Source organism: Lycorma delicatula, chromosome 7 (assembly GCF_047948215.1).
Source record: "Lycorma delicatula isolate Av1 chromosome 7, ASM4794821v1, whole genome shotgun sequence".
Lineage (NCBI taxonomy): Eukaryota > Metazoa > Arthropoda > Insecta > Hemiptera > Fulgoridae > Lycorma > Lycorma delicatula.
In genome coordinates this window covers 69,995,951-70,010,050 of record NC_134461.1, presented here as the reverse complement: position 1 = coordinate 70,010,050, position 14,100 = coordinate 69,995,951, and the positions used below count along the sequence as shown (strand labels likewise).

The following is a 14,100-nucleotide window of genomic DNA, read 5'->3' as shown; positions in this document are numbered from 1 at the left end:
ACACCGACTTACGGAATAATATATTCCACAAAAACAATAATTTTTCAGAATGATAATCATAGAGACTCACCTTCTTGTTCTTAATGCCAGACATAGTAGGTCCTTAACCTAGGCCAGCACTATGCCTCGGTTAACAACAAAACTGCCGAAGATTGAGAAGCCAACAAAAGCGGACCAATCTTCCAAGATTGATCGCTACCTGTAATTATAAACACCCATTAACGTATACATAATGATATACTAATCTGCAAATTAAAATATAACGAATAAAAACGCACTAATACATTTTGATTCAAAGTTTGAACAAATGCAGGAATAGAGATCGGGTGACGGTTTAAAATTACACGCCTCCGATTTAATGTATCAGTCCGCACTATTAATAGGTAATAAACTAAACGTAGCAGAAAATAATTTAGGACGCCCAAGAACACTAATAAAGAAAAGAAAGAGCAAACACTTGCCTACAAATGATTGGAATCATCGGCATAAACTCCCAACTCCTTCATGATTTGTCAGCCATGTTTGATAACTAGGCATAGAAAACGAATTGGAACTGTAAACTAGCGGCTAGCGGCAAAAGTTTCGGCCATTCGGAAAATGTCTGATAATGTGATTTGGTGGCCTTAACATATTTTAAAATTCAAAATAAATAAAGTAACAGATGTCAATAAATAATAATAGTTAAATTTTTGTAAACATTATTTAAAACTAATATAAACTTTCCATAACCGTTCTTTAGTTAAGATTCCTAAACCTATAAGTTTGCTTCCAGAATGACCGTCTCCGTTATGTATCAGAACGATTAATATGAATAAACTGGGTTTACACTTTCTTGTTATCATTTTCAACTGTTTAGAATTGTTTTATCAAAAATATTAATCATACTAATGAATAATCGAATAATCTGTTTTTACTTTAAAAGATTTATTTCATCTGTTAACTTGGATAACCTGCGTTGATCATATGTATTTTCGTTTTATTTCAAATGTGATTAGTGAAAATCGTTGGAACTTAAATTTGATTATACCAATATTTTTATGTTTTCGGTTTTAAAGCTCTTTATTGATTGCTCCGTATTATTTAAAGTGCGTTTTCTTAGTATAAAGTAAATTTAATTTTCTGGTCGTTGGCATCTAACTACACACCTGTTTTTGTGCATTGACACTGAAGCTGTACTGTCAAGGATAGTTGTGTGATTCCTTGTGATTTATACAGTGCTTGTAACTAACATTTGGAGCCATGGTTATTGTTCACTTTTACTTATTTTAAACATAGTTATATTAAGAATAATTAAAGTCCACTAATTACAAATTCCTTAGTATGCACATGTACATAGAAGAAAGGAATAAAGATTGACATACTTATTTTGCTTTATATTATAACCTGTGTATCGTTCTAACGCATTACATATTGTTATAGATGATCGTATTTGAATATTAACGAGCTTATCATTTTAATTTAGTTTATTACATAATTGGGTAATACAGTTAACCTAGCAGATATCTATAAAAATATTTGTCCCATGATATCTAGTTAACATACACATTTTTTTAAGGGAAGAATTTTTCAGTTTCAAAGAACATATTTTGCGGGGGATTTTAGTTTTCTGTAATGAGATATGAATAATTAAAAAGCCCAAGTTGAGACCTAAGGTTAAATCTAGAACCTATGTTATTCACTGTATTTAATAAAATTATAATTTGCTTTATCTTGTAGGATCATGCTGCAATGGCTCAACCAGTTTCAACTGCGATGGACAGCTTGTCTGCTGCTTTGAAAGGGAATATAGTTCCATCACAAGAATATCTGCTGCAGGGTAGTGTTCTTGATTCAGCTGTAGAAGTTTTACTTCATCGACTTAGAGGACTATGTGACAATGTTGATTCTGGTCCAGAAACATTTCATGATCATGAAATGTGCTTTAGCATCCGTAAGAATTTATTTGTAAAAATTATTATTAGAAAACATAATTAATATTTCTAGATACATTAAGTGCAAAAATAATATAAACTACCCTCAGCCTTAATGGCCCTAGATTATTATGTTAAAAAACTAATTATTAGCCCATTAGTGTAGTATAATTAAAATCTTAACCCATTTGCACACTAATATTTTTCCCATATTCGATCCTGTATTTTACTATTTAATTTTAAGAAAATAAGCATATTTTGTTAAACACACTTTTCTCACAATTACATAACTTTTTTTTATAAGAAATCTTTACAAATCTTACCTTATTATTTATTGAAGTGATGATAATAATGTTTCAGAAGTTTTTGTTGGTGTGGTATACTCGAAAACACTCAGGGATGAGCAATGCCACCAGGCACTTTTCACACTTACTGTATTTCACTTTTTATTCCTTGCTTTGCACAACACATTTTCTAGAGGGTGTTTTCTTGATGAGATTATGAGGGATAAATCTGATAAAATACATGTTTGCTGCTTGCAGTCTAACAGGGGATATTTCAGATTGGGGGTGTCCATATCTAGGGTAGTCTGATAGAGTGACCTGGCCTATTATGTCCTCGGCCAAATAAATTGTGAACTGATTGAAATTGAATTTTTTTTTGTTACTTTTTTAGTGTGGCATATAAGTTGAATGCCCATGAGATAGAAGAAAATTTTTTTATATCCCTTGGTATACCTTCTCATGAGAGGGAAAGATGACTACTGCTGATTGTGTTTGTTAACTGCATTCATTAAATTACTGTAATCTATAACTGCTTGGGACTTCTGGACAGGGATTTTGGTTTCCTGTAGGTGTCATATTGACATCTGTTTGGATAGTGGATAAAACATTTACTTTTTTATCCATCCACTTCAGAGCCATGAGTTTATGTGAAAGCAATACAATTGTCTCCGATTTTTAGTTTTGATTTTTGAATTGGTCTAGCATATTTTCTTTTGGATCTAACTGTCCCTACTGAATTTGTGTCGCTTTCAGTTAGGTTTAAACAGTGATGGGGAAGTGTACCAGTTGTCAACAAATACTGTCCAGATACGGTTGCATGAGGTCCATAACAACAGCATCACTAGTGGGAATTTCTTGATTGGTTGGCTCAGGTTTCTTTCCTGTATAAATATCAAAACCTGAACAGAAACCACTATTTGACTCACAAATTTTGTAGAACTTTATTCCAAAACATACCCTTGTTGGAGGATTGAATTGGATGTAGCAGAGACTACCTCTGAATTTCATGAGGCTTTCATCAATTGCGACATTTTCCTTAGGATGATAAACATTTTTGAAATTTTGTTTTAGATGATCAATAACAGGTTGCAATTTGTTTAGATGGTTTGCAGTCAGAATTTTCATTGTTTACAAAATGAAGAAATTTAGAAATAAGTTAGACTCTTCTATATGGGATGACTTCAGAAAAGAAAGAAGTATGGATTGATCTTTTTTATGGACTACTATGACTGAAGTGTTGGCTTTTTTTCCTGTGCCATGAGAATACATAAATAAAAATACATTTGAATTTCATTAGATATAGTGGGAAAACAAGTACTTTTTAATTTTGATTTAGGATAATTTTGATAGAAATCTGTTTTATACCTATTTGTTTCTACTGCTACATCATCCCAAAAAAAAAAAACATGGACCATTTTTCTGTACATATCTAATGGGGCTGATTGAGGAGGAAATTGTCTATGAACCCTAGGGTTGATGCCATTAGAACCAGAGATGGTATTTTGGAAGGTCTGGCCCTGTACGGTTCCATGCTTGGAACCAGCTTCCCTTTTTTTATTTTATATACTACACTTATATATACAACACATATTACACAACACTTTTTTATTCAAATAAACATTGAAAATACTGCTCTCTTAATCAGTGTCCCATTCCATATTTTTATTTTTCTTTTGTCTCTAGGACTTTCTTTGCTAGTGAAGCCATGTGGTTACACTGCCTTCTTCCTTGGAGCATTTATTCCACCATATTGTCTGCTGTCAGTCCATTTTATTCTGACACTCTGCTGATAGCCATCCATCTTCTGCAATGAAAGAATACATGTTCTGGAGTGTCCTCCTCACTGCAGTTGATACACATAGGATCTTCTTTTATTTGGAATTTGAAAAGTACAAACCGAACTCTCCATTGCCTAAGAGAAGCTGTGTGAGGTAGTATTCAGATTCACCAAATCCCCATCCGACCCACGGCTCCAACCTTGGAATGAGTCGTCTTGTTCAGGCACCTTATTCTGAAGCTTCCTAACTGGCTTGCCACTTAGTTAAAAGCAGCTTCCTCACTTTCAGCTTAGGAATCCCCTTGTATTTTCTCCTTAGCTCAAGCGCCCTCAATTGGATGGGTGGGACTCCTGCAATTATTCCTGGTGCTGCTGCCGATATTGTCCTACAGGCAGACACTATTTTCATGTTCGCCCTTTGTTGCAGTAATGTTATTGTGCCAGTATTTATCTTGTCCTATACATTGTACCATACAGGTACTGCATACAACAGGATCTATGAATCAACTGAGAGCAGTAGACTCCTTTTACTTAAACTTGGCCCCTTCTTGTTGTGCAACAACTTCTCCAGGTCTGATAAGGAGGAAAGCCTTTTCCTCCTTATCCGCTGCCTCTCGTATATGGGTGCTGAACTTCCAAGATCAATCGAGTAATATTCCGAAGTACTGGTACACCTACTCTCCATCTCTGTATGCCCCTTGACTTTGATCTTTATGTCTCTTAGCCTTCTTTTCCTACTATGGCCACCACTGATGTTTTATAAGGTACCAAACCAAGGCCTCTCTGCTTCAGCCTCTCACTCACCAATTCTGCAGCACCGTTGGCAGCCTTTTCCACCTGATATCAGTTTGTCCAGATACCAGCAGGGTCAGATCATGTGTATATATATATATATATATGAATAAATAACTTGATCTACCAAGTACAGAATAAAATTAAATTAGGCAGGATGACACTTACCTTATATCATTATATTTACACAAGAGTAGTTTCACGATTATCTCGCATCTTCATTTGATACAATCTTTTAATTGTTTACGTAAAATTATAAATTCACGTAAAATAAAATCTTGATAAATACAATAAATCAAAATTTGTTAAAACTTTGAATATAAACTTTAAAGTCAATTCAAATTAAAATGAAATTAAAATTAAAAACTTTTTCCTTTTAAATTTAAAACTTAAGATTTAAAATCAAAATTAAAAGTTAAAGTTAAAAATTTCATACATAAAAATATTAATTAAAAGTTAAAATGATAAATATGTTAAAAAAGAATAAATATATGTATTTGGTTTGGCTAGTTAATATTATACTCGTATTACTGTGTAGGATTTTAAATAGATTAAACCAAAAATTAACAATATTTGATAAAGTGCTGCTATTTATTGCAGCTTTTATAATCGTATCATCCTCATACTCTGTTGGTTGATGTAGTTGAATCCATTTTTATATTTGTATATATAACATCTAAACCCCTATTATTATTATTATTATTCATATTACATTTTTTAATTTCTAATATTTTCAAATTAGTTTAAGTATCAGATACTGAATGTTTATTATCAATAATGTGGTCAGAAACATTAGAAAAACCCAATTTTCCATTTTTATAATATCTGAAATGTTCAGAAATTCTGGTTTTGAAAGATCTAGTGGTCTTTCCTATGTAAATATGGTCACAGTAATTACATTTTATTTTGTAAATTCCACCCAAATTATATGCACTGTGTGAATTAGTATGTCTAATGTTTTTTAAATGTTTTATTATGTGATATGCAGATTTAAACTTATTTTTATTATAAACCTTTGTAATATTTTTAACTATGCTTTCAGTATATACATATTTTAAATATTCATTGTCAATGTTTAAAATTTAAAAGGAAATTTTTTTAAATTTTAATTCTATTTTGATTTGAAATGATTTAAAATTTATATTCAAAGTTTAAACAAATTTTGTTTTATTGTATTTATCAATATTTTATTTTGTTATTGTTGTGTATTTATAATATGTAATTTTATGAGAACAATTAAAAGATTGAATCAAATGAAGATGCAAGAAAATCGTGAAAGTACTCTTGTATATATATAATGAATAAGGTAAGTGTCATCCTACCTAATTTAATTTTATTCTGTACTTGGTGGATCAAGTTATTTATTTATATTTGTATAGTAGTAAAGAGGAATATGAATCTTAAAATTGACTTAAAAAAAAAAAATATACATATATCCCTTAACCAATATGGCTGGGTCATTAGTGACCCAAGCAAATTTAGTTCTCATTTTTCTCAACAGAGCCAACTTCTGCAGCACTGTCATTTTATGTATTCTGCTATCCTTCCCAATCTATTGGATATCATTAGTAACTGGAAGTTTCATGTGATGATGTTAGTGCTATATATTGCTTGTGTATGCTGTGACCCAACCATACTGTTTGTGTAACTTGGCAATATTCATAATACGTTGGTGTGTTTTTTTAGTAGTTTATTGTAAATTTTAATTATATAATCATAATCTATCAGTAGTTATTACAGTAAGTTAGTGTTACTTTGTATTCATCTTCGCACATGTGTCAAATTTGTATTTTCAGTGTCATTTGCAATGACAATAAAACGGATTTGAACTTAATGTAATAAAACTTAATAGAACTTAATGAAATAAATTTTGAACTTAATGTTAGAAAACTTGTCAGACTATTCTGATGCTCCATTTACTCAATCGGACAAAATACAGACTCTGAAGAGTCTGCCAGTTGCTCAGATGGTGTTAGTGATGATACAGTCATTGACCCTGACTTCAGTCCATCTGAAGAACAAAAAAATAATAGGTATGACGATAATTTTGAAGCAGTTTAAGCTGAAGATGGTGAATTTGTTCCTGTTTATAATGTGGTATAGCATGTAGACCCAAGGGTGTATGAGTTCGAGGTCAAGGTATTTTCTATGGCTATTGCAGTTACATTGAAGAATTTTTTGAAGATGATGCAACAATCAATTCTAAGGTAGTTATGCAAACAATAATAAACCTCTGCAGCCGCCAGAAGCTTGGTGGCTTCTTATTGATAAACATATGATTATGATAATTGTTGAACACACAAAAAGAAAATATAATTTAATTAGTTACTTGTTACAGTAAAACTTGTATGACTTGTCAGTATGTTGAACACACTGACATAGTGGAAATTGAAACACTTTTAGGTCTTCTGCATTTGAATGAAGTATTTAAATCCAATCATGAAGGGTTGAATCACTATTTGCAACAAATGGAACTGGAAGGGATATTTTTCAATGTGCTATAATACTAAAACTATTATTTCTATTGTTACTTGGAGCCCTTTGTTTTGATAATGGGGAAACTTGTAAGGAAAAATTGAAAGATTATCAACTTGCACTGATATCCTGTCTCTTAGTAGATTGATAGTGAATAGTAAAGAAAACTATTCCTTTGGAAAATACCTCAGTTGACCAGATGCTGCTACATTCTGAGGGAGGTGTAAGTTTCAAGTTTACATAAAAAGTAAGTCTGCAAATATGGGTTGAAAGTTAAGTGTCTGTCTGATTCTAGAACATGTTATCTACAAAATGCCTATGTGTACACAGGAAGAGATTCCATTCCAAATCTGAAAAACTAATCCCTACTGCATCTGCTCTTCATCTTGCAGAACCTGTTTCAATCTCCTACAATTAATTTTTATATATATATATATATATATATATATATATATATATATATATAGGAGGTCTGTCAATAAAGTAATGAGACTGGTTCAGAAAAACCTTTTATTTACAGTCCAATTATACATGGACTATCACCTTCAAAGTAGTTCCCTTGGGAAGCCATGCAACGCTTCAAACGGTTTTCCCACTCTTCATAGCAGTATTGGAACTCAGAAATCTGAGAATTTTGTATAACTTTTGTTTACTTACTTCATAGTAATACTTTTCTCTCCACTATAAAAGATAATATGACAGACAAATAAGCTGAGTAGAATCTCTGGAAAATAGTTGCACAACTTTTGAAAGGGAGTAGTTCTGTTACTTCCACAAAATTTTAATGTACAATTCAGCTATGTTACAAAGGTTTATTATATTTTCCCTATATTCAGATTAACCACCATATTAATATTGCACTTGGGTTTTATAAGAAAGTGTAGAATATGCATATAGAATTGCTAACTGTTTAAAGGAGAGGACAAAAGTTCTAGAAAATAGCGTTATATAAAAATTCTCTAATTTCTAGTTACCCTCATAGATCTTATCATGTCTTGCCTGAATAACTGACATTGGTCTACTTGGGCCAATGATTTATTCAATTAATTCTCATGAAAAGACTAAATAATATTAATTATTAGTTTTTTTATTTATTTGATGCACAGGAATATATAACTGCTGTCAACCTCTCTGATTAATTTTAAAATTTTCTATTATTTCAGGTAATAGCTTCCAGTCTGATTGTTTTTAATTGAAAAATCATTTAATTACCTCTTATTTTCAGGAGGTGGTACAAGTCAACAGCCTTTATTGTCATTAAGAGTTAGACGTGCTTTAGATTATCAAGATATGCCATGGCAGTTACGTTATATTGGCCAACCAGAAATGGGGACAGGTATTGTCTTTCATTTTTAATTGAACGATAATCTTTTACTATAATTCTGTGTTCATTAATGAATCTTTTAAAATATAAAGTAATTAAGTTTAATTAATTACTATTTTATTTGGTATTTGGAATTGAAGTAAAATAGTAAACTGCATGCCTTGCAATGTTATAGTTCTACAACACATGGAATTTTTTTTATGCTAATTATGGTAAAACTTAGTGTATTTTTTTACATTATTTAACCTGAAAATATAAAAAAAATATTTACCATAACTATTTCACTTTAATTAAAACATGACAATTCTTAATAATAATCAAACAAAAACTAATAATAAAAAAACGATCAATATTTTATGTAACAAAAGGTAAATCATTAAATTTCATTAGTTACTAATGAATGTTAAAAAGTTCCAACATTAAAATTTATGTACTTTTTAACAGGTTTCTGGACCTATGATTGTATGAATTTTTTCAATATTACCTTTAGGTCTAAAATCACCTCTTGAAATATCTTCCTTTCCTGGTGGAACACTTTGAATATATATATTTTTATACATATACTACTTCACAAATACTCTTACCTGTAGATCTTACCTATTCCTAATATAAATATGTAATAATTTTATTTTACTTTATTAACAGGTGATAATAAATCAAGACCCACTATTGTTCGGAATAGTATTGATATTGGTACAAGTGCTACAATAGTAGAGTTTTTAACTGAATTAGGTTGTCGAATGGATTTTGAATATATTGTTCGTGGATATATGTTTTGTAAAGGTCGAATGAAAATTACTGTTTCCAAGATCTTTAAGGTAATTTATTTTAAATTTGTTATTGTTACTATTAATACAGTGGTGTAAAAACAATAAAAATGTGTAGAATATATACATATATATATATATATATATATATATATATATATATATATATATATATATATAGAGAGAGAGAGAGAGAGAGAGAGAGAGAGAATATTCATATGCACCAAGGACTGTGGCATTGAGAGATTAAGGATTGTTTCTGTATATATGAATGTTGTAAATGAGAACAACAAAAAACGTAGTATAAATATTGGTCTTTTATATTTCATTTGAAGCTGCAGCCTGTAACATTAAGATATTTGCTGGGTAATGTATACCTTAGTTTTTTCCATTATTATATGTTTGACATGCTCTCAGCTTTCAGCTGGCTTGCCTGTAGATTTCTTTTCATTCAGGTTATTTCTTTTTTAAACCACAAAATACAGTTTCTCTACATTGTTTTTATGATTTAGTGGAAATATTCTTAAAATAATTTTAAAAAAAATTCTTTTCTAAAGCTTTGTCATAAAGAAAACACAGTTTTAAGTAGGTTCTCTATAATAAACATCTTTTTCATCACAAATTTTATAAAATCATCAGAAACAAGGCTATTTTTGGAAAAACTATCTATACAATGTTATACCTAAAACTATTACATCTCAGTTAAAAATCACACAATAAAAATGAAGGAATCACCGGAAACTGCAATTATTTTGCGCTAACTAGATTCAGCCGATTTTAGTAGTAACTATCATTCATTTGAAAATTAGGGGCTTGAAAATGCTGAAGACTCAAATTTTTTTGCACTTTTGTGAGAATGTCAGAATAGATGTACTATAAACTATAGAGTCAAGCTGGTTCTCTTCTCATTACATAACTTCAACTATATGCTTAAAATTTGCTAAGAGCATTTTGTTCCAAAATTGAGCTTTTATTTATTACAAAAAGTTCATTAATATATGTAAGATCATGAAGGTGTTTACTAGTGCTTAAAAAATTAATTAAACTAATTAATTTTTTATCCTCACGAACAAAAATTATTTTTATTTGCAGAATATTGATTTATTTTGTGTTTGATATTTCAATTGTATCATATGAAAGAACAAAAGATGTTCATATACTAGAGAAATAAACTCGATACTAAATAAATATTTTAACATATTCGTGAATATGTATAGTTGTAATACATATAATATGACTGACTATAGATGTTTACTATAATATTATCTTAGATTATATATATCATATATGAATTGTATTGTCAAATGGAGGGTTTTCATGGAAAAATGAGCAGATTCCAAAATTCATCACTTAGATATGGAATGGGTTTAAAACGTATGATCTAAACATTCTAAACCTAATCTTTAAAATTTTTTAAAATTTGTAAGAAATGAATATCTGAAATCTCAGGGAATATTCTAAATTTAAAAATTTGTTTGGAAACTGGCATAGATTTAGTACAATATTTATTTTTCAAAATTATGTTTCAGAAAAAAATTGAGCAAAACTACTTGTTGATGCATGTGCAGGATAGTTGATACTGGCAAGAAAATATTCTTGCAAACTTATTGCATGTAGAAGGTAGCCACAATAGCATGAATACACAATTGATTAAGTTGTAGGGAAAGATACAAATAAATTTGAATTAGATGAATTGAATGGCCAGGGATTTAGTGTTGAGGCCTTTGTATAAGCGACTTAGAATCTGGGAGATAATGATTATGTATATATATGTGAATAGAATTACAATAAAGATTTAAAGATTATTATTACTGTTATAAGAACTAGAACTTCAGAGCTAGAAGCTTGGAAAGAAATAGGTGTTCTTGTTCTCTGTGTTATGATGGAGAGAGATGAAAATTTTGTGAGCAGATGTCCCGCATTGCATGAGATAGAATCAGGTTGAAACATATACATGTATTGGAAGAAATAATTAGTTTTTTAAATGGTGAAAGTTGGATTATTGTATGTATTTTTATATTATGTAGGTTGAATTATAGCAAGGCATTTAATAGTATTTCTATGGAAAGTTCAGAGAATTATAAATTTTTGAGGAGAATATTTATTAGTATTGAGTATTGTATTTTCATTTTCTTAAATCCTCATACATGTTTATATTTATTTGTTTTTTCTATGTGTTTGTAGTGTGAAGTACTGAGTTTTTTATTTTTGTATTGTTTGGTTTGTTATGGTTTGTAAATAAAATAAGTTAATATAATTTAAGGTTTTGTACTAAAATTTATAACTAGGTTTGGAATGCTGCTTTGTACAGATAGTGTTTTTCAATGCCCAGTTACCAGATGATCTAAATGGTCTTGCTTTTCAGTGTTTTATTATTGATTATTTTTTCCTATTATCTGTAAGCAACTCATTAAATGTTCATAGAGTAATCACTATAATGATTTTAAGTTAAATCCATTTTTATTAATACTATTTTTAATTAACAATAAGTTGTACTTCTGTTTCAGATGGGTCAGGGAAAACCACCAGAAAGTGTTGAGCCTATATCACAGTCATATTTAGTTGAATTAAGTGTACTCGCCCCATCTGGCCAAGATGCAATTGCTGAAGATATGCGTTGTTTTGCTGAACAGTTAAGACCACTTGTACAGCTTGAAAAAGTTGATTATAAAAGACTTCCTGTTCAAATGGGACCTTAAGTAGTGATTCATAATTGTATCTGAGAATGTGTTACATCATATGTGAATTAAAGAGTTATCATGATGTAAAATTAGGAATTCCAAAAAGGTCACTTTAGGAAAAACTGTGCTCAAATCACTTTAACTGTTGTAAAACAGGATATAAAGTAGATGACAGTGTCATAAGTTTTTATTCAAGCTCTCGTTGAATTTTGTATAATTAAATGTGTAAATATATTTTTATTTTCATATTAAAAATTGAATTTGCTCATTTTACAACAAACAGCAGCAGTAGATTGTTAATGTTGTTATGGTGTGGTTGGAAGGCTGATTTTCTTTTAACAGAAAAAGTGGGAAATTGACAAAAATACAATAAAAAATGCTTAAAATAATTTGTGTTTTAGTTACAGACAAAAATTTTATTTTAGAAGTGCTGTAATAAAAAAATTGTTCTCACAAACCCAAGAATATATATATTAAAATGTTTCATTAAAAAAATAATTAAAGATCTTACAGGAATTAAAATAAAGAAAAGAAACTTCTTAAAGTGAACTAACAATAATACATTTTTTTAGACCAACCTGGTGGATTGGTCTAGTGTTAAACTTGTCATAAATCAGCTGAGTTTGAATTTGAAGTTCTCAGGTTCAAATCATAATAAAGTTAGTTGCTTTTATTTGGATTTTAATACTAGATCGTGGATACCAACGATCTACTAGTATCGTGGATACTAGTTGGTGGTTGGGTTTCAATTAACCACACATCTCAGGAATGGACAGCCTAAGTCTGTTCAAGACTACACATTACCATTACATTCACCAAATACTGATGAGTTGCTAATGACTTTAATTGTTCATGTGATTATTAATAAAAGTACCAAAAAAAAAATTACATTTTTAAATATTTTATTGTAAGATCTGGAATTTAACGTGCTTGTTCACATAAGCTATTTCATATCTCCTTACTTTTATTACAATAGAAACTACAGTATTGCTTTAAAAGAATATTTAAATTATTCCTCGTTTAACTCCTAATCTTCAGATCTCTCTCTCTCTCTCTCTCTCTCTCTGCACATTTCCCACAGGTATAAATTAATATCCTGTCACAGATAAAAAAGCTCAGTGGTGATAGTTCTTGGGTGGGGATGAAATTTGGAAAAATATTTTTCACAAAAGTTGTTTACTTTATTAATATTCACAAAATTATCAAAAAAAATATAACCTTAATTATGCAAAATCTGGAGATGATTTCATTTTTCCTCCTGTAGCCCCCACCCCTGACCTTTTCAATTGAAAATTTAATAATATCAATGCCTGTACTATAGAAATATTATAGCCAAGTTTGGTGAAAATCTGTCAAGTAGTTCTGGATATATAAGGCAATTTACTTGCCATTTACACATTTGTAGTGCACATTTTGTCGTGGAAATGCCATATTTTGGTTTTCTGGGGTCCTTAGGGGTCAGTTCATCAGGATTCATGAAATTGGATATGCCCAATTTTGACAAATCACCATACTTTTCCTTCTATATAGCTATAGCTGTTATATAGATGGGAAAGTAAGAAATTGTTTTTGCAAATGATAATTTTTGTATTTCACAATAATCTTCCAAAAATTACTGGAGGTACAGTTCTAGAACATGATGTATTGATTTTTTTAGAGTAAAAAAATCATCAAATTTACGCCTTACTTTAAGTTTAGAGAATCTCAGTATAACTTCATCTTACTCTGAGAGCTGAAATCAGTGCACAGCTGAAATCACAAACTATTAATCAGAAACATGTTTCCAGATCACAATTATATATGGACTTTTTTCTTTATTTTCACATTTAGAGTATATACTGAAGTTCTTTCTGTTTTTTTTGTTAAATACCTGAATAAAAAATAGACATACAAACAAATTATACATACTAAGAGCGGTATTAAAAAAAGGTCCTTATTACTGACACCCCATACATAAGTACTAAATATAACAATATCTTTTTTTATGCTTTTCACTATCATAAAATAATCTAAAACTGCTGTTTTAAATACGTTTTACAAATTTTTTTTAACTGTTTTATCGGTTGATAAATAAAAATATATTGTTCATA

The 14,100-nt window shown here is 29.8% G+C and overlaps 2 protein-coding genes across 2 annotated transcripts in view; one reads left to right on the top strand and one right to left on the bottom strand.

The window, feature by feature from the left end:
* Window positions 1-585, bottom strand: part of Pcl (polycomb protein Pcl) — a 56,179-nt gene extending 55,594 nt beyond the window's left edge. The window contains exons 1-2 of the mRNA XM_075371471.1: window positions 458-585; window positions 71-195 (exon numbers count right to left, since the gene is read on the bottom strand). Coding sequence (XP_075227586.1) covers window positions 71-94 — 24 coding nt within the window. The 5' untranslated portion in view covers window positions 95-195; window positions 458-585. The remainder of the gene's footprint in view (window positions 1-70; window positions 196-457) is intronic.
* Window positions 586-960: 375 nt separating this feature from the next.
* MED18 (mediator complex subunit 18) lies at window positions 961-14,100 on the top strand. The gene is made up of 5 exons (XM_075371411.1): window positions 961-1,242; window positions 1,717-1,930; window positions 8,464-8,574; window positions 9,208-9,380; window positions 11,837-14,100. Exons 1-5 carry the CDS (start codon window positions 1,240-1,242, stop codon window positions 12,026-12,028), a joined length of 693 nt encoding a protein of 230 aa, XP_075227526.1. The 5' UTR covers window positions 961-1,239; the 3' UTR covers window positions 12,029-14,100.